This window comes from Ambystoma mexicanum, chromosome 6p, assembly GCF_040938575.1.
Source record: "Ambystoma mexicanum isolate Mex_15411 chromosome 6p, UKY_AmexF1_1, whole genome shotgun sequence".
NCBI lineage: Eukaryota > Metazoa > Chordata > Amphibia > Caudata > Ambystomatidae > Ambystoma > Ambystoma mexicanum.
In genome coordinates, this window is record NC_090935.1 from 1,227,352,997 (window position 1) to 1,227,376,030 (window position 23,034).

At 46.7% G+C, this 23,034-nt stretch overlaps 1 protein-coding gene across 13 annotated transcripts in view; it reads left to right on the forward strand.

The window, feature by feature from the left end:
- Positions 1 to 23,034, forward strand: part of TLE1 (TLE family member 1, transcriptional corepressor) — a 126,945-nt gene that overhangs the window by 92,726 nt on the left and 11,185 nt on the right. For all 13 annotated transcript variants that reach the window (XM_069625893.1, XM_069625892.1, XM_069625885.1 and 10 more), the window contains 5 exons: positions 1,430 to 1,679; positions 2,834 to 3,081; positions 3,683 to 3,830; positions 4,274 to 4,424; positions 4,824 to 4,900. In XM_069625893.1, coding sequence (XP_069481994.1) covers positions 1,430 to 1,679; positions 2,834 to 3,081; positions 3,683 to 3,830; positions 4,274 to 4,424; positions 4,824 to 4,900 — 874 coding nt within the window. The remainder of the gene's footprint in view (positions 1 to 1,429; positions 1,680 to 2,833; positions 3,082 to 3,682; positions 3,831 to 4,273; positions 4,425 to 4,823; positions 4,901 to 23,034) is intronic.

The following is a 23,034-nucleotide window of genomic DNA, read 5'->3' on the forward strand; positions in this document are numbered from 1 at the left end:
ATGAGTGCTGTTGAATCCAGGTGCAGTGGTTCACGTCTGGCAACAATTCCGTGTTGGGGGATCCTTGTGGCGGGTTGATCTGGGGCAGTCGTCTGTCACTTGGTCATGCCTAACCTGGCAACCAGCCAGCTTCCAGTTGACCCGTAACTTCAACTGTTCCACCATAGAAAGGATTGCAATAACATTTTCTCCAATGAGGGCCCACTGTAAGGAGCTGGCTTAGGTAAAAAAAAAAAATGAAGACTTCTACCCTCTTTACACAAATACGTTTGCTATTGCACTGCAACACCGTGCATTTTTTTTTTTGTCGGAACAAAAATGTGCCTCGATAGTCGAGGTCATTGTCATTTTTTATTAAGTTGTCCAATGGGTCACGATGGTAGAGGGTGCACAGCCAGAGGTTGCATGCTGGTCTGATCTTCATTAGTTCCATCACATGTAGACATTTAATTTGTAGGGTATCTTTGTGGGCATCCAACCGGTTTAGGACTTCAGTGTGCCAATCTGTCACAGTATTTATAGTTTCAATAGAAAGATTATTGACCTCTATATAGATAATGGTGAAAAGAGCTTATAGAATTTCCCACAGTTCAATTTAGCTTTTTTTTTTGCACCCTTTACTCCAAAATATTTGTACCCCCATAATTCTGTTAAGTTTAACAGAATGCACCATATATGTGAGGGTTCAGACACAGAATTTTAGAGCTCCTTAAAAAAAAAAAAAAAAAAAACTTAGTTTGATGGCGACCTGTCCCAGAAATCTCAAGTGAATGTTGTTGACTAGCTGCCCTGCTGCCATTCACTCCCTTGCTTGGTATATTGGTCACACTAGTAGGATTTGCAGCCAGTCTTATTCCATCTTGTGGCTACTCTGGAAAGATCTTTCTTATAGATTTTTTTTGCGATCCTCTGTTTTTGTTTTTAAATAGGAAATCGATTGGCGATTCCTTTGTTTGCATTTTTGGATTTTCTAGTCTAGTAGAAAGTGAGCAAAACATCCTTGTGCGGATGTGTAAAACATGCAGACAATTGGTCCCTTGTGACAAGTGTCACCGCCAGTCACTCGCAGCTTTGTAACCAACACTCTTGACTTGCAGGCCAATGCTTGAGAAAGTACCTAGAGTTGAAAGTTCAGTGGCTAAAAAGATAGGGCTGGTGCATGATGGCGCTCGTCAGTTGATAGCTTTGAATTGTGGACAATGTGAAAAATGGTGAGGAAATAGAAAAACACCCAACTTTCTTAACCAAATTCGAACAAGCAGATGCCAAGTGAGCTGGCGGCACATGGAAAAAACGTGTTCAAGTTTACGTCTGAATTTGTGTGTGAGCTCGTTAACTTCTGTCAACATTTGTCATATTTTAGTCTGCAGCATGCCTTTACTCTCGTTTGATTACTAACCTTCATATCCCGCCATTTTTTTTTAAACAGAGCCTACTCCTTTCATGTCACTGCAGATGGCCAGATGCAACCTGTGCCATTTCCCCCAGATGCCCTGATAGGGCAAGGAATCCCTCGGCATGCCCGTCAGATCAACACGCTCAATCATGGCGAGGTCGTGTGCGCAGTCACCATTAGCAACCCCACGCGGCACGTGTACACGGGCGGCAAGGGCTGCGTCAAAGTCTGGGACATCAGTCAGCCAGGAAACAAGAGCCCGGTCTCTCAGCTGGACTGCCTGGTAAGCAAATGAGAACACGTGGCATTGTTCATCGGGACCTAAAAAATGGTGTAATCACATGCCACTATTTTTTTTTGGTTGTTGTTCTGATTGTTCACTTCACCAAAGCCACACTTAAACAGTTTTTTGCAGATATCCGAAGTATTGGTCCAATCTTAAGGCAATGCAAACTAATTTTAGCATGACTTTGTCAACCAATGACCAGGCAATACCTTTTGAAAGTTGTTTCGTGAAGATGTTTGAGGTTTAAAATTAACTTATTTTTTTTTATAAAGAACTTGATAGAAATAGGTTTCTAAGCGCAGACTCGGGATTCGAACCTGTGATGCTCTGCATGTCTTTCTTCCAAGACGGGCTGGTTGCCTCTGAGTTATACTACCCGTTCTGCAACTCACTTTGTATCGGCTTTGTTCTGAGTTTATATATGGAATTGTTGAGCCAAACATTTGCTTCCTCAATGGACGTGTGCATAGCCAAAGTCATGAATGGCGGCTTGTCTCCTGTGTTAAATACCTTGAGTGGGTCAGTGTTTATGCAGTGCGCATGTTGAGTGTTTCTTTACCGCTGCACGTTACACTTTATTCCCCTGTATTTACATGGCTTAGTATTAAGTGAGTGGTTGTAAGCCCCCTGTGTGTTTAGTCTGCAAGTTCTGCTTCCAGAGTTAGGTATATACCTTCTGAAAATATTACTGCATCTCTTAAGTTATGGGGGCCTGTGTATAAGCTTACTGCACAGTAGTTCAGGCTCAATTATGATTTGTTTTCACTCTTGAAAAAGTGAGAGGAAATCAAGGATCCGTTGACCTTTTATAGCTTTTCCCTCTCTATTTTGATATTTACAAAGGAGGAGGCTGGCAATTGTTGGTTGACTGCTAATGCTGAACCTGGCACAGTTTTAGTGTTACTTGCTGAACCTGGCACAGTTTTAGTGTTGCTTGCTGAACCTGGCACAGTTTTAGTGTTGCTTGCTTGAAGTATTTTCAGGCAAATGTTCTCATTAACGCATGCACACAGGATGTATTCCCCTCTATTTTTGATTTTACCCTCCCCTCTAATTCGGTGAACTTGCTACAAGTTTCTTCGCCCGGGCATGCCATTTTAGTGTGATTTTTGATTCTATAAATGTTTTTTTTTCATCCTTCTTTGACACAGAACCGGGATAACTACATACGTTCTTGTAAGCTGTTACCTGATGGATGCACCCTGATCGTCGGCGGTGAGGCCAGCACGTTATCCATTTGGGACCTGGCGGCGCCCACCCCTCGTATTAAGGCCGAGCTCACGTCCTCTGCCCCGGCGTGCTACGCTCTGGCCATCAGCCCCGATTCAAAGGTCTGCTTCTCCTGCTGTAGCGATGGCAACATTGCAGTGTGGGATCTGCACAACCAGACTCTAGTCAGGTGGGTTCTGAGATGTTGCATGCAAGTAGGAGGCATGCCTTAGGGAAATTAAATCCCCAAGTTCGGAAGCCCCAGTTGGGAAGGGGACCTTTAGTAAACGCCCACTTTCACACAAGTAATTTATTTAATTGGTTTTGTATTTAGTTGGATGATTTTCCTTTGAGATACACGATGACGATGAAATGAGGAAAATCTGAATGCCTTTCATGTTTACTTTTGACAAGTGAATTACATTGGCAACTCTGGTGGGATGCAGACATTTGTGCGATGGCCCAAATCCCCGGCTTTTTAAATTCCGCTGCATTGCATCTTTTATGCGTGCTTCCAAGTGAAGGAATCTGCTCAGGAAAAAAAGGCGCCCGGCTGCTCTTGTTACCATGATGTGTCAGGCCGTGCCCTTAGCTGCAGCATGCTGTTCTAGGGAATGCAAAAACATTGAGTCCCACAAGGGAGGGGGGAGAGAAGGGGTCTGTCTGTTCCTGTTCGCCAGGAGAGCTCGGAGAGATGACACATGTAGGCAGAGTCCAAAACTAACACTGCATCCGTGTTTACCTCGAGCACTGGCAGGAAATCATTCTTCAGCCTTTGTTTGCTCCATCAGGCAGTTCCAGGGCCACACGGATGGAGCCAGCTGTATTGACATTTCTAATGATGGCACCAAGCTGTGGACGGGAGGTTTGGACAATACGGTCAGATCCTGGGACCTGCGGGAAGGGCGCCAGCTCCAGCAGCACGACTTCACCTCGCAGGTAATTCGCTTCCTCCCTGCACCCGACTGTGCCCGCGCCTTGTGTTGTCTCAGAAGTTCGGCATTGTTTTAGAGAAGCTACCCAGTCAGCGCCTAGTAAAAAGCCACAGCTCAAGGAGGAAAGTATCCAGCGTGGAAAGACAAATATTGATTTTCATATTTCATAATGGTTTGGAAGTCGTACATGTTGCGTCTCACCGAAAGCAAACACTGCCAGCCTGCCAACTCGCTTGTATGGTGTACGTTTTAATCTTCTTGCTCAAATGAATCATAGGTGGGTTATTGTTTTAGTTCACGTTACAATAATGACTCTGCACCAGTGTACACAGTTCCCAGTGTTGAACAGAAACCGGTTTCTCCTACACGTGCCCCGACTTTCACCCCTCCTCTATTTGCAGCATCAAAGTAAAGGTTTTGTCCTGTGGTTTCATGACTTTTTTCCAGATCTTTTCGCTTGGCTACTGCCCCACTGGGGAATGGCTGGCAGTGGGGATGGAGAGCAGCAACGTGGAGGTTCTGCACGTGAATAAACCAGACAAGTACCAACTCCATCTACACGAGAGCTGTGTGTTGTCCCTCAAGTTTGCCAATTGTGGTAAGTTTTGCTTCCAAAACTGGAAAAGGAAACTGACAGGAAAGTAGTGGGAGCGAGGGGGTTGGGGGAAGGCATCAGTAACCGCTACAGAGCTCCGATTAGTGGAGAACTTTGTAGTTTGATGGTTCACAGACTGCGTGTGTCCCGGCGTACCGACACTAAAACAGAGTGGCCAGGGGCTTTTGGCTTTCGCCGGGACCCATCTCCCCATCACATACCTGTAGTGTTACTGCAGGAGTCTCTGCCATCCTTTTGTCATGCATTTCAGCATGCTGCATGGTCAGAGTGCTCTGTGAGCCAGCATGGAGCCATGTTGGCCCTAATTAAAATAGCAAAGCAGCCAGTGGAACTACTTTGGCATTGATCAGTTTGCTTCTTTTCTTTCTGTGATTCTTCCAGGTAAATGGTTTGTGAGTACTGGTAAAGACAACCTCCTGAATGCCTGGCGAACACCGTATGGAGCAAGTATATTCCAGGTGAGGACAAGTAAAGCGGAAGTACTAATCCCTTTTACATTCAATAAAATAAATGCTATTGCAGAAATTTCCTATTGGAGACTAGCCCAGAATGCAGCAAAAGTAACGTGTGCACAGCTCGAACAATCTGACGCTATACAACGTTTTATAAGATGGATCCTCTGTGCTCCTCCTGTGTGCGCGATTGACCTGCACAGACGTAGTGCGACCACTGGAAAGCAGGGGATTGACAATCAAAAAGCCACAAGAAACCGGTTTTGTAGCAGCAGCACTTTGCAAACACTTAAAGGGTAGAGCATTGGCCATTTCTTGATGACTGGGTCAATCTGGATCCTTGACGGGGACCCAGGATGGTAGCTTGATCTGTTGACACTTCAAGATAGTTACTCGAAAGCTTGCATGCAGGGACATGAGCCGTCCCTCTGAACATACCCCGACATATGCCTGTTACATCCATATGAGCATAAACTGTCAGATTTAATGCAGCCTGGAATTAATAATTGAAGTAGATCGGATTGCCCATCTAATTCCCCTTTGAAGCTCAAATCAGGTTTTCAAAAGAGCAGTGATTTCAGTGAAGTGGCACATCTGGACAAAGGTGTACGCTGCTAAGCCTAATTGGATGCTGAGAAATAGCTTTTTGAAGGAGACTAGATAATAATTTGAGGCAGCCTCAATCTGAGAATGTGTAGGTGTGGACTGAGGCACATGAATTGCGGCCTGCTATCTTAAAGTTGGAACCGCTGTTTGATCGACTGGAGGGGCATACTTGCATTGAGGAATCCATGAGTGTAGCTTGAACTGAATCCTAGAGTGCCGTCTTTGATTGGGCATCTATGAACTTGGCGATTGAAATGTAGTGTATATAACGGGACAGCTGAGGTGGGCCCGAGAGCCTATTTATAAGTGCAGCCTGAAACTGGAGAACCAGGTGGTCTGTTGTGAGAACATTGTGGGAGATGGTTGAGTAGTGGGTGTCTTGAGATAATGGAACGGGAAATTCCAGCCTAAGATAATGATAGCTGTGTGGTACCATAAATGCCTGGTGATGCTGCTAATCTGGGAGCACATGACCCGCCTGGCAAGTGCTTGCTAGCGGCTGCTACCACACAGAGGCCTGTGTTTTGGCACGTTTGTTTTATTTACTTGCCACTTCTCCCTGCCTCCCACCCACGCTCAGCCTTTCCCTGACATTCCCTGCCCACCTCTCCCTTCCTTCTTCCCTCCTGTCCCTTACAGGTCTGTGAGCACGGTCACGTGACCTGTTGAACCATTGGGTATAGGGTCTACCATTGTTGGTAGCATCTTTTCCAGGCCTGCTATTCCTGTGAACCTGACCCTCCTGGCGAGTGCTTGCCAGCGGCTGCTACTGCAGCAAGGCCTGTGTTTTGGCACATATGTCTTTTCTTGCCACTTCTCCCTGCCTCACTCCACCCACCCAGTCTTTCCCTGACCTTCCCTGCCCGCCCCCTTCCTCCTGCATGTACCTTATAGGTCTGTGAGCATGATCATATGACCTGCTCAACCCTCTTCACGACTTCCCAGGGCAGCCTTGCTCAGGCCACTGACAAAGGGCCAGAGGCAAATGGTAGCTTTCTCCTGAGCAGTTCCGTTCCCTGTTTGCCCCTGAATGCCGGACAGAGCATCTTGCCGCAACAACTAAGGTTGGTACCGGCGGTGAGAACAGCCTTTACTGTGCTCAATTAAAACCCTGCCACCCCTTCCTACATTACCACCATCATATTATACAACTGTATAGATCCCTGCTGAACCCCTAGATAGTCCTATAGATGTATTGGGAGTTCTGTTTATTGCACTTTGATGTATTGGGGAGTACGAAATGCATTGCATTTAAGCTTACTTTGAGGGTAGGAAATGTATTGCACTTGGCTGTATTTTTGGGGTAGGAAACAGATTGTTTTGTAGGAAGTAGGAAAAGCATTGCACTCGATGTATTTGGGGGGAGTAGGAATTGGTGCCGCACTTAGATGTATCTTGGGGGTGACGGGGGCGGAGTTGTCACACGTGGATGGATTTGTGGTTGAAGAAATTGGGTAGGCTAACACCTGTGTTGCTCTTAGAAGACATTGTGTAGATTAGCAGATGTATTGCTTATGAGGAACTGTGAAGGCTTGCACATGTACTGCTCATAGAATGACATGGGTTGGGGAAGAGAGCACTTGGTTAGTTTAGGAGAAACTGAAGGCTGACACATGCATGGCATGTAGAAGAAATTGGGAAGGTGTTACATATATTGCTCAGATCTGTGAATGTTAGATGGATATGAGCGGGGCGGTGTCTTGCACTCGGATGGACTGGGCACTTGTGTTGCACATTATAATGTTGGCCTGTCCATTGCGCTCAAAGGTATGACGATAACCTATCCACTGCACCTGGAAGATCTAAAAGTTAGCCGTAGTAACACAGAGATATATGCAAGTATCCTTGATATTGCACTGAAGGTAGCCCATTATAGAACTTAGAATCTATATAGTAAGACTAGAAGGTTAGCCCGTCTATTGCGTTTAGAGAATCCTATGATCCCCCAAGATCTTATGGTAGCTTCTCTGTCGTGCGTAGATGTACCAAGTAAGCCGGTATAGTTTGCTTTGACTTGAAGGGTCGCCTGTTGATAGTACCCAAGAGGGTATTTTCTCTTTTCACACAGCGAGATCAAAGATGAGCTCCATCTGAGCTTAAGGTATATATATGTATGTATGTATGTATATATATATATATGTATATATATACACACACCACATCTGTCACAGGTACCGCTATCCCAAGACTGTTTACCCCTGGGTCTGGAGTGCTATATAAAACAAACCATGACAAATTCGGTCTAGCTGGACACTTTTTCGCCTCCTTTTACGAGACTTGCCTCAACACCTCTGCTATTAGAATACGGTAACAACCTACAACAAATGCAGTCTAGCTGGACACACAAGTCTTTGCACTAGCACTCTCTTGTGACCTCTCAGTACCCATGACTGACCTCTTGGGATGCTTACTGGAGTCTAGCCAACCCACCTAATTCCTAATCGTGGCCAAATACACACATGCATTCTAAGCCTTTTCTGAGAATTTTCCCACACCTGTACTTTGGTCCCAGAGGGCCTTCTCGCCACAAGTGTTTTGAGGCCAATGAAATGGGGAAAAGGTGCTATATAAATATCTACTATTACTACTACATTGTGCACCCCAGACAATTTCCAGACACTGCTCTTGGACTCAGTCCTGAGTTGCTGTCACTGAGTGTTCCATCTTCAGTTGTGAACCTTAAGTGTGCCCCAAGCCAATGGTGCTATGTGCTATTACTTGCGGTACCCGGGACTAATGCATGGCGGTTTGCCAGAACCAGGGGAACTCTGTGCTATTGGTTTTGACACATTGGGCAGGTGCTGGGCAGTTAACAGGCATGCCTTGAGGTAGCCGTTCAAACCCATGTCTAGTACTGAGCACAGCAGCCTGTGGCATTCGTGGAGTAGGAACAACACACTGAAGCTCAGCCAGATATGGCCAACGGGAAAGGCAAGCAAAGGTGCAGTTCTGCTGCTGAATGAGGCCTAAACCAGTAAACAAAGGGTCCAAATTGCTTTTCTACCTGCTATTGGATCACTGAGGAGTAGTGCACCCAAGGATGGCTCTGCAGGGCTCCACTCGCTAGCTGCTACAGAAGCAACTGGATTTGCCTCGGATTGTGAAGGTGGGGGTGCAATGTTTGAATTGCGAAGGGGCACACTGGAACCTTTATGCTTCCTTCATGGAAGCACAGTAGTCTCTCCCATTGCAGGGCAACTTGCTCTTCTGATACACCACCTACACTTAAAGTACCCTTCAACACTAAAGCACCTCACCATTGGAGCAGTGGGAGCACACCAGGACACCAGATGCTCACGCTCTTTGCCAAGCAACTTGCAGCTTCAGGCTCAAGCCAGGGGGTCTGATACAGAGTCCACTGCATTTCCTAAACTCTGCAGAGGCACAGGGCCTTGCCAGAGCTTCACCACTGGTGGCTTTGTATTGGCCGCTCCTGTGGAGACCGCGTCCCTCCAGCACCACTCCACCCCCTTTTGGCCATTGAAGCCGCAGTGCTGGTTGCTATTGACTCCTCCCTGTACTTTGCTTCAATTTCCATGAGTTAATTCATATCAAAGAAGGGTTAAATCTTTGAAGGTGCTACTATTCTTAATGGGTTGGAGCTCTTACTCAATGAGGTGGAAAACTTTACAGGGGAGTTTTTGGGCCACGATGGGTACCTGGCTGCTTTAGTCTGACGTGCCGAACCTCAATGGGTTGAATACCTCGCTGGAATTTGATCTGATGCAGTCTTGCCCTATGAGAAACCATATCTCTTTCCAGAAGACCATTTACAGGGCTGTAGGAATCCTGGGGTGGTTTTCTAGACTAGTTCCATGAGCTGTTTCTCACAGCCCTCTGGTGTGAAACAATCTATCCTAAAGGAAAGACAGGGTTTGGACCAAAAGATAGATGAAAATCTTTATGGGTAGCCAAGGCTGGCGATGAGGTAGATAATTCCAACTTTCTCCCTAAGAGCACACTACACTGAAACATATATATTCTTAGGTGACTTATTGGATTCTGCCCTGCAAAACTGCACAGATGAGTAGAGTCTAAAATGGCTACTCAGCCCTTGCACTTTCACAAGCCAAGAGCGAGCACAATCGTGAAAGTAAAACACACCAGTTAAAAGAGATGCATCCTCCGCCTATGGAAGGCTATGCACTTAAGAGGGTTGTGAATGTGTTTTAGCAGCAACCCAAACAGCAAAGAATATAAACGCCCAAAATAAAGGGAATGTCCAATCAAGGGTCTTTAAAAGTATATGTACTTTAATAAAACACATATCTGCAAAATAACTTGATAGAAAACACTACACAAAATGCACCCCTGACGAAAGAACGGAGAGTAAGCAAATATAGCACAATACAGCACTCTTGAGTAATGAATTTGGGGTGGAAGGCAAGTAAAAACCACAATGTGCTTTTAAAAAGGGTAAGTTTCTTTGATGTAAAAAGGGAATTGGTGACCTAACCAGTTACTAGGGGCAAAACTGGACCAAGGGGGCAGTTGAGTCAATAGTACCTTCTTATGGTTAGACTGCGTCGGGCACTACTTCGAGCAGTGATGCAAGTTGATTGAGCTCACTTAGGGTATGTTGGATTGTGTGCCCCCAAGTGGCAAATGGGCATCTAGCAGGTTTGAATGTGGTAGCTCTGTGCTGTTCGTAGGCGGCTTTCAGCTGGCAGGGATGCTCACATGATCTGTTTGCGCAAGAGTCTGGTTGTAACCTCAGGTACAGGCAATGATTGACTCCACAGCAGTTAATCGGCAGATGATTATCAAAGTGATCCTTTTGCTCTGATGTGATTTTTGCCGAAGCGGATGTTCGAAGTAGAGCCGTGGCATAACCCCTGGTTCCAGTTGACAACTCACTAGCAGTTCGAGTCAGGTTGGTTGCCTATCGGGTGCTTGGTTCATCAAGGGCACGATGCACAGTTGGCTCTAGAAGCAGGCACTGTATTTGGAAGTTTTAGCAGAGTGCCCGAAAGTAGCATTGATGGGCTCCCTCAGCATCGAGTGGTGTGGGGGGTGGGGCTGAGATCGGTTTTGACAGCAGTTCCACCAGCCGCAAGGGGGCAGAACAGGTAGCGTTGGCTGATCTGGTCATCCAGATGCCGCGACCCACTTCAGGGGCTTGAGGACAGAATGAGTCCTTTGAGGGTCTGCTCTCCCAGCCTGGGGAAAATTCTGATGCAGGGTGGTGGGTCTTTGTCCACAGCAAGAATCACCCCCAATGTGCCCTGGGAGGAGTTGGGGGCAGAACTCCTCTCTGCCTTGAACTGCTCCTTCACCTCAGTGGTTGAGGGCTTGGGAAAGTACAACTCTCCCAAAAGATGTCCCATGAATCTTTCTCAGGTGTTTGTTCCAGAGTAAAGTGGTGCGAGACCCCTTCTTCTAAAGGTAAAAGCCCACAAGAGATTGGGTTTAAAGCAGGCTAGCTTTAGGGGGACTAATCCCAGTTCTTGAAAGAAGTGCACTTTGCCCTTTTCCCTTCTGACCTCACAGCCCTAGTACTTTCTGCTGGGGCACAGGGTGGGGAGGAGAGGCAGAAAGAAACAAGATTGTGGAAACATCCCTTAACTGTACAGCACTCGCCCAACTACACTAGCCCCAACACTTCCCAATAGGATCAAAGGCCTTAAGATGTCATGTAATTTGCCATTTGTATAGCACCTTTTCCCATTGGTATGGCTTCAAAACGCCGTAGAAGTCCAAGGCATGAGCCACTCGTCAGATTTGGAATCTGTGTGTTTATCTTAGCCTATATGCGTGCAGGTAGGTTGTGGTGAGCAAGTCCCTGTTGGCTACCCATGTTGAGCTGGCATTTGAACGGGAACTATGAGTTAGTCGGGAGAGTGTGAGAGTACAGGAGACTGTTACCAGCTAGACCAGATTTCTGTCGTAGGGATAGCTGCATTCTTATCACAAAGATGTTGTTGTGCAATGTGTCTTCATGTAGCATATGACGGCAGATGCGTGCAGGTGGGTGGTCATGCCTTCGGCTATCTTCCATAAGTACTGAGTGTGATACATGTTCCCTGGCTGGTTTCTTGGTTTGGTAGAAGTGGTGTGGATTCTGACCTGTGGTCTGCTGGAGTTTCTCTCCATCGCTCAATAAATTTCATAGCTGGTCCGTTGCTGCCCCAGCCTACCTGAGAGATGGTTAAATAACCCGAAGTGTGGCATAGCTTTGTCAGGGAATCGAGGCAGGGTTTGGGGGAAGCCAGATCTCGAGGGCCGTCCAGAAGGCAAGGTGATCCACTATGCAGCGGATGCTAAGTGGAATTGTATTCCAGATTGAGGGGGCTTCGACACAGGATTATCCCCCTATTTTGGTTGATTTGAAAGGGTGGGGGGTTACAAGGAGTGGTGCGGTCCTTGATCGCAGATTTCTATTAGGTTGATAATGGTTGAGTTTCTGCTGAAGATATTCTGTGCCTGTCTTATTGAGGGCATGCTGGGTGATGCACATGGTTTTGAAAGTGGCCCAACAGAGGGTGTGTATGATGTGCTCTCTGGGTCCAAGGGCCAGGAGGATCCTAGCTGCAGTGTTTGGACCCGTTGAGTTTTCAGAGTTGAAATGCGTGGCACCCAGGTATAGCAAATTAACACAGTCTAAACTGGAGCGGATGATGGCCATGGTTAGTGACTCTGAGGGTAGGAGAGGTAAGGGAAAATGTGTTTTAGAATGAGGTGTCGTTGGCAAGATTTAGACAGTTAATGTGGTGTGAAGTGTCAGATCAGCATCCATGGTGCACCACAGGTTTTTACTGCGTGGGATGCAGCAGGAGGGGACCTAGGGAGAAGGGCCATGTGGTGGGTTGGGGAAGAGAGCAGAGCAGTCTTCCTCGGATCATGATTTTGATATTTTCAGGGTTGAGGAGTTGGTTAGCTTTTATCCACTGGTCGGTTTCTGTGACGCAAGAGGCAAGGTCAGGATAAGGGATGGGAAAGGTTTTGAGGCTCTTCGATCTGGGTGGCATCTGCATAGTTGTATCAGTTTAGGTCATGATGGCAAATAAGAGCAGGGAGGGGGCTCAGGTGGAGGTTGAAGAGTAGGGTAGATGGGGAGGCTCCCTGTGGAACCCTGTTGGTGACCGGGCGAGGGGCTGAAATGAAGGGAGGAAGGAGGGGGATTTGGGAGTCATAGAGGAATGAGTAAATCTGCTTTAGTGCTGCGTCCCTTATGCCAAGCGAGTAGTCTGACTTCCTCGTGGACAAAGGCCACCAAGAGGTCGAGGAGGATGAGTGCAGCACGAGCTTTTGAGTCTGCAGTGCTTTTGAGGTCCTCCAGGATGGAGACTAGGGATGATTCAGTTCCTCTGAGGGGTCTAAAGCCAGACTGGGTGTGATCTAGGAGGACATTTGATTCAGTGATCAGGCAACGCTGGGAGTTGCTCGTTTGGTCAATACGTTTGGCTAAGAAGCAGTTGTTAGAAACGAGTCCCTAGTTGGCTGAAAGGAGGGAGGGGGTCAAGAGAATGTTTATTTATGAGATGTTTGATGTGTGGTATCTTGAAGGTGGCTGGAAATGTGCCTACAATGAGGGAGGTGTTATTGATGGATCTTGTGATGCAGCCTGCACAGGTTGAAGACAGGATATCTTTGTGGAGTGTGGGAGGGCATGGATCTCCCGGGGATCACGACAGGGTGGCTGCTAGAAAGTAGATTCAGGAATTCTGGTTGAGAGATGGGAGTCACTGTAGTTGTGAAATGGGCAGCTATGACCTCTGAACCTGCATTGTGCCACTGGTAGAGCAGGAACTGCAATCGGGATACCTATGCAGTAGCGAACAGTTACCCACACTGCTTTTGGCATGCATCTTAGGAAAGGGTAGTCTGATCGGATTTCCCTTAGAGATGGAATTGCCCACATCATTTTATTAAATGAATACAAATCCAAATGGTCAGGGCTTCTGCACCCTTGCCAAATGGCAATAATCGCAGCTTTTTGTAATGGGGTTACCCATAAAACAAAGTTCCAATTAGTGGAAGTGCTATTTTTTTTTTTATTGTAGTGTTTTTCAGTACAAAAAAGTACATTTACACAAACATTTTTCCTTTATATAAACTAATATATCAAACATAAGATTACCACAACCAGACAAAAAATAAAATTAAAATTCTGAGCTCGAACAAAGCAACACAAAAAAAAGTAATTTCATAACATTTCCAAGTAAAATACATGCAGAAGTTTACTATTCTGGGCCTAAAAAGCTACATCATTAAACGTCCTCTAGAGCAGCCAGATCCCTAATACCTTATTCAATTCTGAGAAAATAATGATTTGCATCCCGACTAACGCAACAATAAGTGAGATTTGGGAAGTGGTCATAAGCCGCACCATAGATCCTGATATATCTGATGTCGAATGCACACATCTCTCAAGACTTCTGATTAAGTCCAAGAAGAACACACAGCACATCACAAGATGAGAAGCTCTCTATTGCACCCGTATCACACTCTACAGGTGCTCAAACCCATGGGGATACCCTGGGAAGGCATTGTAATCTAAAGCTTAGATACAAGTGTCGCATTTTGCAACACTGCAATATGTGTGTGTGCGAATAAACACAATTCATGCACAAGTGGGGGTGTAGAGGAAAAAAAGAACCCTAGACATCAGACATTGCTTCAGTCCTATACAGGACCCACAATGCCAACAGGCACTTTACAACTATCTGTAGTTTCTAGAGGGCATGAAGGGGCAAACCCCTTTAAACATTTGGTCGTTCGCATTGGCATGGTTTAAGAGTATACTTAATCATGAAATACGAGCTCTGCGGTCTTGATACACCGAGCAATGAATGGATCAAATATAACCCATTTAAACGCAGTAACCAAATACATTTCTATTGACAAGAGTGCAGAGGGGATTACATTAAATTCTGGAAAAATGCTAAAATTTCTCTCTTTGGAGAGAAAATACAGGGACCCACGAAGAAGTACCCTTTTGAGACACTAGTTCAAGGGTTTGTAGAAAGTTTCCCATAGGAATAAACAAGACAAAGACCGTTGGGTGCTGTGGCTTTACGTTAAATAAGTACTAACTGTATCACACGGTTGCGAACAAGGAGAAACCAACCCCAGAAGATGACGGGGAGACCCCCATGAAGAGGTCCAGTTTCAGGTTTGAGAGCCAGCCAACAAGATAAAGGTAGCAAGCAAGTTTTGGTCTAATGTATGTCGAAGGCGAACTGCAGTGTGGGACGGGATGTAAAGGAGTAAGAGGTGCAGTGAAACCCCATTACCATAGGACCCCTGAAAAGGATTCTGTATAATATGAGGCCCAAGGACCGGTACTCTGTGCCTGTTGCGCAGAATTCGGCTTGGAAAAGGCACTAGAACCCAGCAAATATAGGACTGAAGACAGGCTAAATTATATCCATGGACCTTGAGGGACATGACTTGGCAACCTGCCTTCAAAGACTAGTCCAGGGTAGGAGCAACATATGCAGTCAACCTAGGAGGACCCAAGACTGTGCGAGGAGGGTGGAGTGGTGGCAATCTCTAGGCCAGGGAAGCTCTCTACCTCTGGGCGCTTGGTCCAAGATAATCTTGTAGTGTGGCACAACTTGCAGCAAGCCAGAAACGGTCCCAGCACGAGACAGCAACGCCATCTAGCAAGCAGGACCAGGAGGAGGGAAGAGGACTAGCCCAAGAGAGACATTGACAACTGGGGCAAAGATGAAGGAGCAGGGCCTAGCCAGTATGGCCAAACCTGGTTCTAAAAATCAAGCCCATTAATCTACAATCCTCCAGCAGTTCAGGTAAGAAAAACTGAGGAAGGGCCTCCCCCAATGGATACTGCTGCTACATTGGGCTATTAATGTGATAAAACTGAGTGCACTCCTGGTGAAGACCAAACTAAATGCCCGCTGCCAACCGCCTACTCCACAAAACACTTGTAGGGTGGTAGGATCACCCTTGGGGCAGAGCACCCTGTCCTAGGAGCCATATGGGCTTCCCTACGGACAGCATCAAAAAGGGTTGCATTGGCAGGGTTGGGGATCAAATGAAGTGAATTACCTCATAACAAATTAAAATAGGGAAAAGGCAATATGTTTAAAGGTTCCATAAAATGGAGCAGGAGAACCCAAAAACGGAATTGTGCCGTCGCAGGCCCATGATCCATGTGGTGGAGTTTAACCTAATGGGCATCCTCTAGTCTATTCCTCCGAAGGTGATGCTTCCCTTTAGACTGGCTGTTGCTGCCCCTGTCACGCCAGCAAGGCTTAAACATGCTTACACTATGGCTGTTCACTAGCACCTTTCCAAAAAACATTGAACAATTGTTAGAGCCCTGTGCAAAAATATCCCTTGGTGCTTTACACAGTCATCTATTCGAAGGCTATCCGAAGTGTCACCTAAACAATCTATCGAACTCTCAATTGGTAACTAGGGCAGAGCAGTCTGTCTTCACTCAAAGTGCGGGGAGGAGGCTGGAGGGATGGGTACAGTTGGGTTCCCAGTAGATGCCAAGAGTTCACTACACAGGTACCCTGAAAAATACTATTCAAATAAGTACTTGAGCTGTGTGTTTGTGTATGTATGTGTACATTTCCAATGCTAGGGAATGGGGTGAAACCGAGGGTCTCTAGGCACCAGTGACATGAGTTATTTAAGATCCTCAAATGGAGAATGTCAGCAATATCCTCAACCTCTATTACATTACATCTAAACCATAAACTCAATCTAACGGTTGCAGGGAGAGTAGGCGGATGCCAATCACAGCAGGACCCAGAGGGATAAGCCAGCTTCAGAATAGGCTTAAGCTCACAGTATCCAACCACTGGTCTTATTATACGTGTAGAAACCTTTTAGTCCCAAAGCAACCAGTCGTACATAGTATCTTTGCACATTTCAGTAGGCAGGAATGTAATGCATTGATTTAAGATGCTCGTAAATTAGGGACACCAGCTAAAATTTTAGTTCTCGTTAATAAGCTCCAGGGGCCTACGGGGGACACAGGAAAAATGTTGCTGTTTAGGCAATTACCTCAGTCATGTTTGAGTAGTTTAAAGTTAAGTTCCCCATAGAAGGTAACATTACAAATCCAATAAAATCGCACTTACGGGATAGTCCAGTAACTATGTGCTCCACTGCATGTGTGTGGAGCAAGGTGAACCCCTCCGCAGAGGTCCTCAGAAGAGACCCCCAGGAAGAGTTCCAGCTCCTGGTAGGTAGGATTTAGCCCCAATGAAAGCCAATGCCAGGGACCCCCTGAGGGAGAGTCCCTTCAGTAATCTACCACTGTAGAGTCCAGAGGTATGTACTCATTTTGTTGGTTCAAGGAAGGCTAAACCTGATGCGTAAGGCTCTTTTTCAGGTCCAGTTGCAAGGCCCAGGCATCAAGCAACCTGCACCCAAGACCAGCGCTAGACCCAGCAACCAAAACAAAGAACATATTTCTTCCTAGGTGTTTGACCCGGTAGCAGAAGCAATGACTAAAATGGCAACCATGAGGTATAGGAACTTGACCAACATGTTCCGGGGGCTTGGAGGGCAAGACTGAGCAACCAGATGAGAACTGTCCCAGGGGCAAAGACAGTGACCCAGGATGGCCCAGGTGAACAGCAGAGGCAGGGTAGTGGTGTACCACAGCCCTGACAATGGCAGCTTCCTACCACAAGGCACTCCACCTAGGCAGTATCAGGGAAGATTCTGAAAAACTGGCCATAAGCTTATCTGTCAAGGGCATCCGACCCATCAAACATGGAGGAATAAAATGGAAGATGAGGCTAGCCCAGGAAGTATGCCCAGCTGCTAAGAGAAGACACTGGAGTGAAGGCCAAGAACACAGGAACCCGCTAGTTTGGCCAGACCTGATCTTAAGTGCAGCAACAGCTTTGTGGCAAAATTCTTCAGCAGGTAGGTAAACCTGCAAAATTGAGAATTGGGCAGGATTGCTTCATAACCATTTACTCAAACTGATCTTTTCAGCTTTTCAATCGCACAAGGGGACAGTCATGCAAATGTTTTGGCAGCCAATCAGGTTTTTGTCCAAAGCACCAAATGCCCAGGAAAGTCCACACGTTGTATATTGGCATGTCTGGGGCTAGGGAGCAATGTAAACCAGTCCAAGGGCTCTTAGGATCGGAATGAGTCTGTGAGCACAACTTCAATTTTGAGCCTGCCTCATCATTTCCCAAGACAAAGCAAAAGCCTAAAAACAAAATGGTAGGTAGCAGGAAAAATAAATGAATGCCACTATACTGGAACATCAGGCCACTTATGCGGTAGATCAGCTTGCACCCCAGGTGAAGCCAAACTAAATGGCAGCTGTCACCAGCCTTCTCTGCAACATTAGTCTACCCTAAGAATTAAATACTTCAGAGCCTTAACTGGGTGCTTAAAAAGCACGTGTTCTAGTAACTACATGGACTACCATAGGACAGCACTTAAAACGATGCAGTGGTATTGGGCCTCAGTAGCCATTCCTCTGACTACACAAGTACGGTCAAAGCATCAGGAAAACAGAAAAATGCAAAATGTCTAGGGATCCATTGGGACGGCAACCGTCAAGTAGAAGCAGAGGTGCCCAGACAGGAATTGCCACTTAATTTTCCCTTTCGGCAACCACTGGTCCAAAACTCCTTTAAATGGACTCTAGTGGGATGGAACATGCCCTTGTATGCCTGGGTACCGGGGAGGTGGCAGCACACCACCTCGTACACCTGGACCTTACAGGGCTTGTTATGCAATCGATACCCATACAACTACCCTCATTTATATGTCTCCCCATCTCCAGTTTTCCTGGTGCTGGCAAAGGTTTGGCAACTTCTGGCACAAAAAGCACCACAGAACTGGTGCCATGCCAGTGGTGATGCTTTGTTTTTAGTTCCATGGATCTGTGGCTTATGAATTTGTACCTACATAAAGACAAATTCTACATGGTCCAAATTCTCCAGGCCTTTCAGCTGGTGATGTCACTTGACCTTTAGGACACCTCTAATTTCCTGACTCTTCCAAAGCAAGGGCGTGCCTGAGGCTTGTAGTTCCGAACACTCCTTAGCAGTTTGGGGGGCATGCCCTTCTGCCTTTCCTTGCCCCCAACTGTCTTCACCAAGCTATTGGCTTTGCTAGCTGCGTATCTCAAGGGGTAGAATATTCACATCTTTCCCTACATGGATGTCTGGCGCATTCAAGCTTGCATCCCAGATCTGGTGTTGTCCCACGTGCACCACACTTACCATCTTCACAGCTTTGAGCTATCCCTGAAAATCAAGAAATCCTATACAGGTCTCTCCAGTTCATGGGGGCGTTTCTGGACACGCGTTTAGGCACAGCCATACCCTCTGTGGAACTGGTGGCAAGCATATTGCAGATGGTGCGAGTCTTCTACACCCAGAGTAACGTCTTAGCCCCATGTTTGTGGTGCCCTATTCCTGGTTTGACTTCCTTATCTGAAGGACAAGTGCCCTGATTCGGAAGTACAACATGGTGGCTATGCAAGAAAGGTACTGTAAGGGTCTCTACCTCTGTGCAGGGAAGCAATGACTGATCCTGGCCTCTTTAGAACAGTGTTTTGTAGGATAGAGAAACATGGTTGCATGTTCTTGCACACTATACAACAAAAGTAGTGTTTCGAAGCATGTCTCACAATAGTGGGAGACCTGTGAGTACCTTCTAGGTGAGATCTTTGCCCTTAAATCACTGTTGGCAGGGAGAAACATTGGGATCGAAGGGTTGGCCCTCTTTGCCATCAGTGCCAACAGGAAGTGAATTATATTCCAGAGAATTTCCTCCATGGAGGACTCTTTGAGTGCAAAATGGAACACTGCCCTCCTGTGTGTGAAAATTCCCGTCACTTCACTGGTTCTTTAGGAGACTGCGGATGTTCGGGTCCACCATGATCTTAATTGCCTCAGACTGTACCCAGGTGATACCCAGAATGTCCAAACTTGTCCATCTGTCTTTGTCAGTGACTCTTGGTGGGGTGGATCTGCTCTGTCTGAGGGCAGATACCACCACCTTAGCCTCAACCGCCTTCACCTTCATATTTGGCGGCTGGTGTATAAGGAGTTGGGTCGGTCTGACCTGGATATGTGCCTTCCTTTGAGGAGGCCCACCACCAAGTCTAACTTTGTCTGCAGTTGGCATATGTTTAGAGCTTGGTGTTGAGTTCTATAACCCTTGCTATGTCGGACCTCTTCTATTTACTTCCCACTCTCATTGGTTCAAAGGGCTCTCGGCTGTCACTTTGAGGGGTACATAGTGACTTTTCCATTCTTTCAGGGGACCCCTCAGATGCTGTTTCTTTTTCTTTGCCAGTTTTATGCTTTTTGTGCTGGGATCATTTGATCACTTTTCCTCCACAAAGTTTATTGCTCCTGCCTGGAATTTGAACCTTCTAAAGAATGTTGTCTTGGAGGCTGTGTTTAAGTCCTTGTATTCTTATTCCTGAGGTAATTTACCCTGTTGCCATCATGTGAGGCTCAACATTTCTTACCTCATTTCTCCAAGTAACTGAGGGTGAGACCAAGCTTCCTTCCCAAGGTGAGGGGAGGCTTCAGTGCTAGGGCATCAAGGGGGTTTTCTGCTACCATTTCTCTTGGATGAGTGACAGCCAGGAGGGCTGATAGCTTTGTCTGCTTTGCTGGAGCTTTTGTGGTCAGGCAGACCCCGTCTCGTTGGATTGTTCTCTACATTCTGCACTGTTGCAACCAAGCCCTAAAAGCGCATAGGAGCCGCAGAGGGGGGCCAGTTGATGGAAAGGTGTTACCAGATTCCTAGCACAGTGACTGCCTTGCAGAGGGGGTGTCCCTGTTTTGGCCATCTCTAAGGTGACTACATGGGCGTCATTGCACATCTTCGCCAAGCACATTGATTCTTCGTCTCGTCAGAATGCCTGCTTTGATGAAGTTGTGTTCCAGTACCTGGTGTAGGTGGTGGTTTCTCGCTCTCCTCCTGGTTCTGCACTGTTGTATCTCGTATTCTATGGGACAAATCTACCTCTCATGCCCTTGCAACCTACTACTCATGAAGGATGACTTCACTCCTTGCTCTTCTGTGTTTTCAGCAACAGAGTGCTGGGGAAAAGGATGGAACTGAGGTAAAGTGGCATTCTTGGTGTGTGTGTAATCTGCTTAGATCACATGCTATGCATAGGCCGACATCTAGTGGAAGCTGCAGAATAGAAACTCAAAGAGACGTTGACAGGGCGTGCCACTAATACTATCCCTAGTGTGACGTCCACTTTACCCATGGTCCTTCACGCATCGGTTCCTCAGATTGTTTTTTTCCACCATTATGACGGATGCTTTATCGTCGAGTTAATTTCGGCTAACGGCATTAGTATTGAAAAAACTAAGGTTGCTTGATCTTTTAGTCCTTTCTCCAAACCGACTTCGACTACTTCATTGATGCGGTGAAGAGGCCGACCAGCGAACGGAAATTCCATAATCGACTGACTCTTTCGGCATTGGAAGGCCGCACCGGGCCTAGGCCCTAACAGTAGGGAGAGTGGGGGTGGTCATTATAAAATGCATTTGCCCCTTCATCGCCTGGATGTCATTTCCTATAAACATGGAGAACACACTGTTTAAGTTTTGGCACACGTGCAATAGAAAATTCCCCTGGATAGACTAGCAATGGGTGTGTAATTTGTGTCTAGCACGGGAATACGATGAGGGGCATTGTCGAGCCTGCAAGAGCTTCAAGCCAAAAACTCTATGGGACCAGAGAATTAAATGTTGGGCCCATCATGCTATGCAGTCCCGGGACCAGAGAACTAAACGCTGGGTTCATGACATGCAGGCCGATGCCGACGTGGAGGGAGCCTCCAGTAATGGCAGCATTGCGGTCTTTACGGACAGTGAAGGCGATTGGGAGCCTAACAAGCCCCCAACCCCAAATGACAGGCCGGCGGCTCTGTTACGGGAATGACACCTTTCGGCGAAAGCACTTGCGTCCCCCACCACTAAATACATAACCCGGGGCAAGGAATCGACGTTGTCGACCAAACGCCTACACACTGCGTCAAGGGGGAGGTCCACAGAATCCCTGTCTTCTGGGCACTCGAGATCCTGATCGCCTAAGACAATCCAGACGCCATGCCCAAAACATCGACCGAATGACGAGGCTGCGGTCCGCCCCACAGCTGAAACGAAAACGGCAAAAATCCCTGGTTTATCCCACTTAGTGAAAAAACATGTCCCTGAGAGCCTGCTGAAATCTAAACATTCAAAGAAAAAATCCTCCTAAAGCCCCATAATGAGAAGACTAACCAGGACAAATGTTCCACTATTCACAGGAAGAAACCCACTGCTCCCCAGGGGAAAGGATCCTTGACAGAAGCCTTAAAGAATAAAGGCGAGTCTCAAACTCCAGGCCAGTCTACGCCCCAAGGCCAACCTATGCCCTTAGGACAGGCCACTACTACTCACTATCCTGGTGCCATTCCAAGTTCAGCCACATGGACTGCTGAAGACATAGACAGGGTCATGACTAGGATGACCTTTATGGACAACTTTTTGGGAAGAATCCACAGGCATACCAAAACTTGCAAACCACACCTCCAACAGCGAGACTTCTACCTCCCAGCCCCCAACTAAGAAAGCACAACCTAATACTCATTCGTTTTTAGACTCCGGTCGAACCAGTCTGTATGATGATGTTCACACAGACGAGGACAACAATGAAACATTTCACAAGACAGATCCTTACTATGATGATGAGAAAGAGGTGTAAAACCTAGCCTCGCCAATTCAACAGGACTCGCCAGTGGCAGATTTGACCAGTTCACAATCCGCCACTGCAGCTGAACACTTTGGAAATCAAACCCAAGAGACTCAGCTCGATAGATTTTGTAGAAGATATATTGGGGGACAAAAAAGCCGCCACCCAATTCATTCCTATTCTGCAATCTGTTCAACCTTTTCTCGAAACACCAAACCAGACAAGGGCAGTCAACCCGCGGGTTGAAAAAACATTTCCGTCCAGTGCCATCTTACCCACTCTACATCCGGGGCCAGCTGAAGCCATATTCGCTTGGGGTTACCACGACTCGTAAGAGGGCTGGAACACCGTTATCCCCGTCGGAGGCGCCTCCACCGCGATAAGGAGAGCAAAAAACTCAAGGGGGCGAAAGGTAGCCACTTCGGCAGCTTTCCAGACAAGGATAGCCAACAATTTGACACGTCTGGCAAGCTATAACTGCCACAAATGGGACGAGATAGCTACACTGGTAGCAGCAGATGGCAAGGCAACACCAGCTGCACATTGAAAAACAACAAAGATGCCGCAGACAATGCAGACAGGATTATTGCTTAAGGGACCATCATCAAATGCCACGCATGGCTACGCCAGTCTTGGCTTCAAACTCGAAACCCAAGCTACTCTACTTAACATGCCAGTGGAACCCAATGTCTTATTCGGGAAAGCCGTAGAAGACGTGTTAAAAATCCACGAAGGAGGAATATGATACCCTAAAATCTCTAGTCCAGCTGACAAATCACTAGGGCAGAGAGACGGAAGCAATTTTCATTTTTTTTTGTTGTGGGCAAAACTCTGAGAGGCTCAGGTTATGGACATTTCAGGGCTCTTCC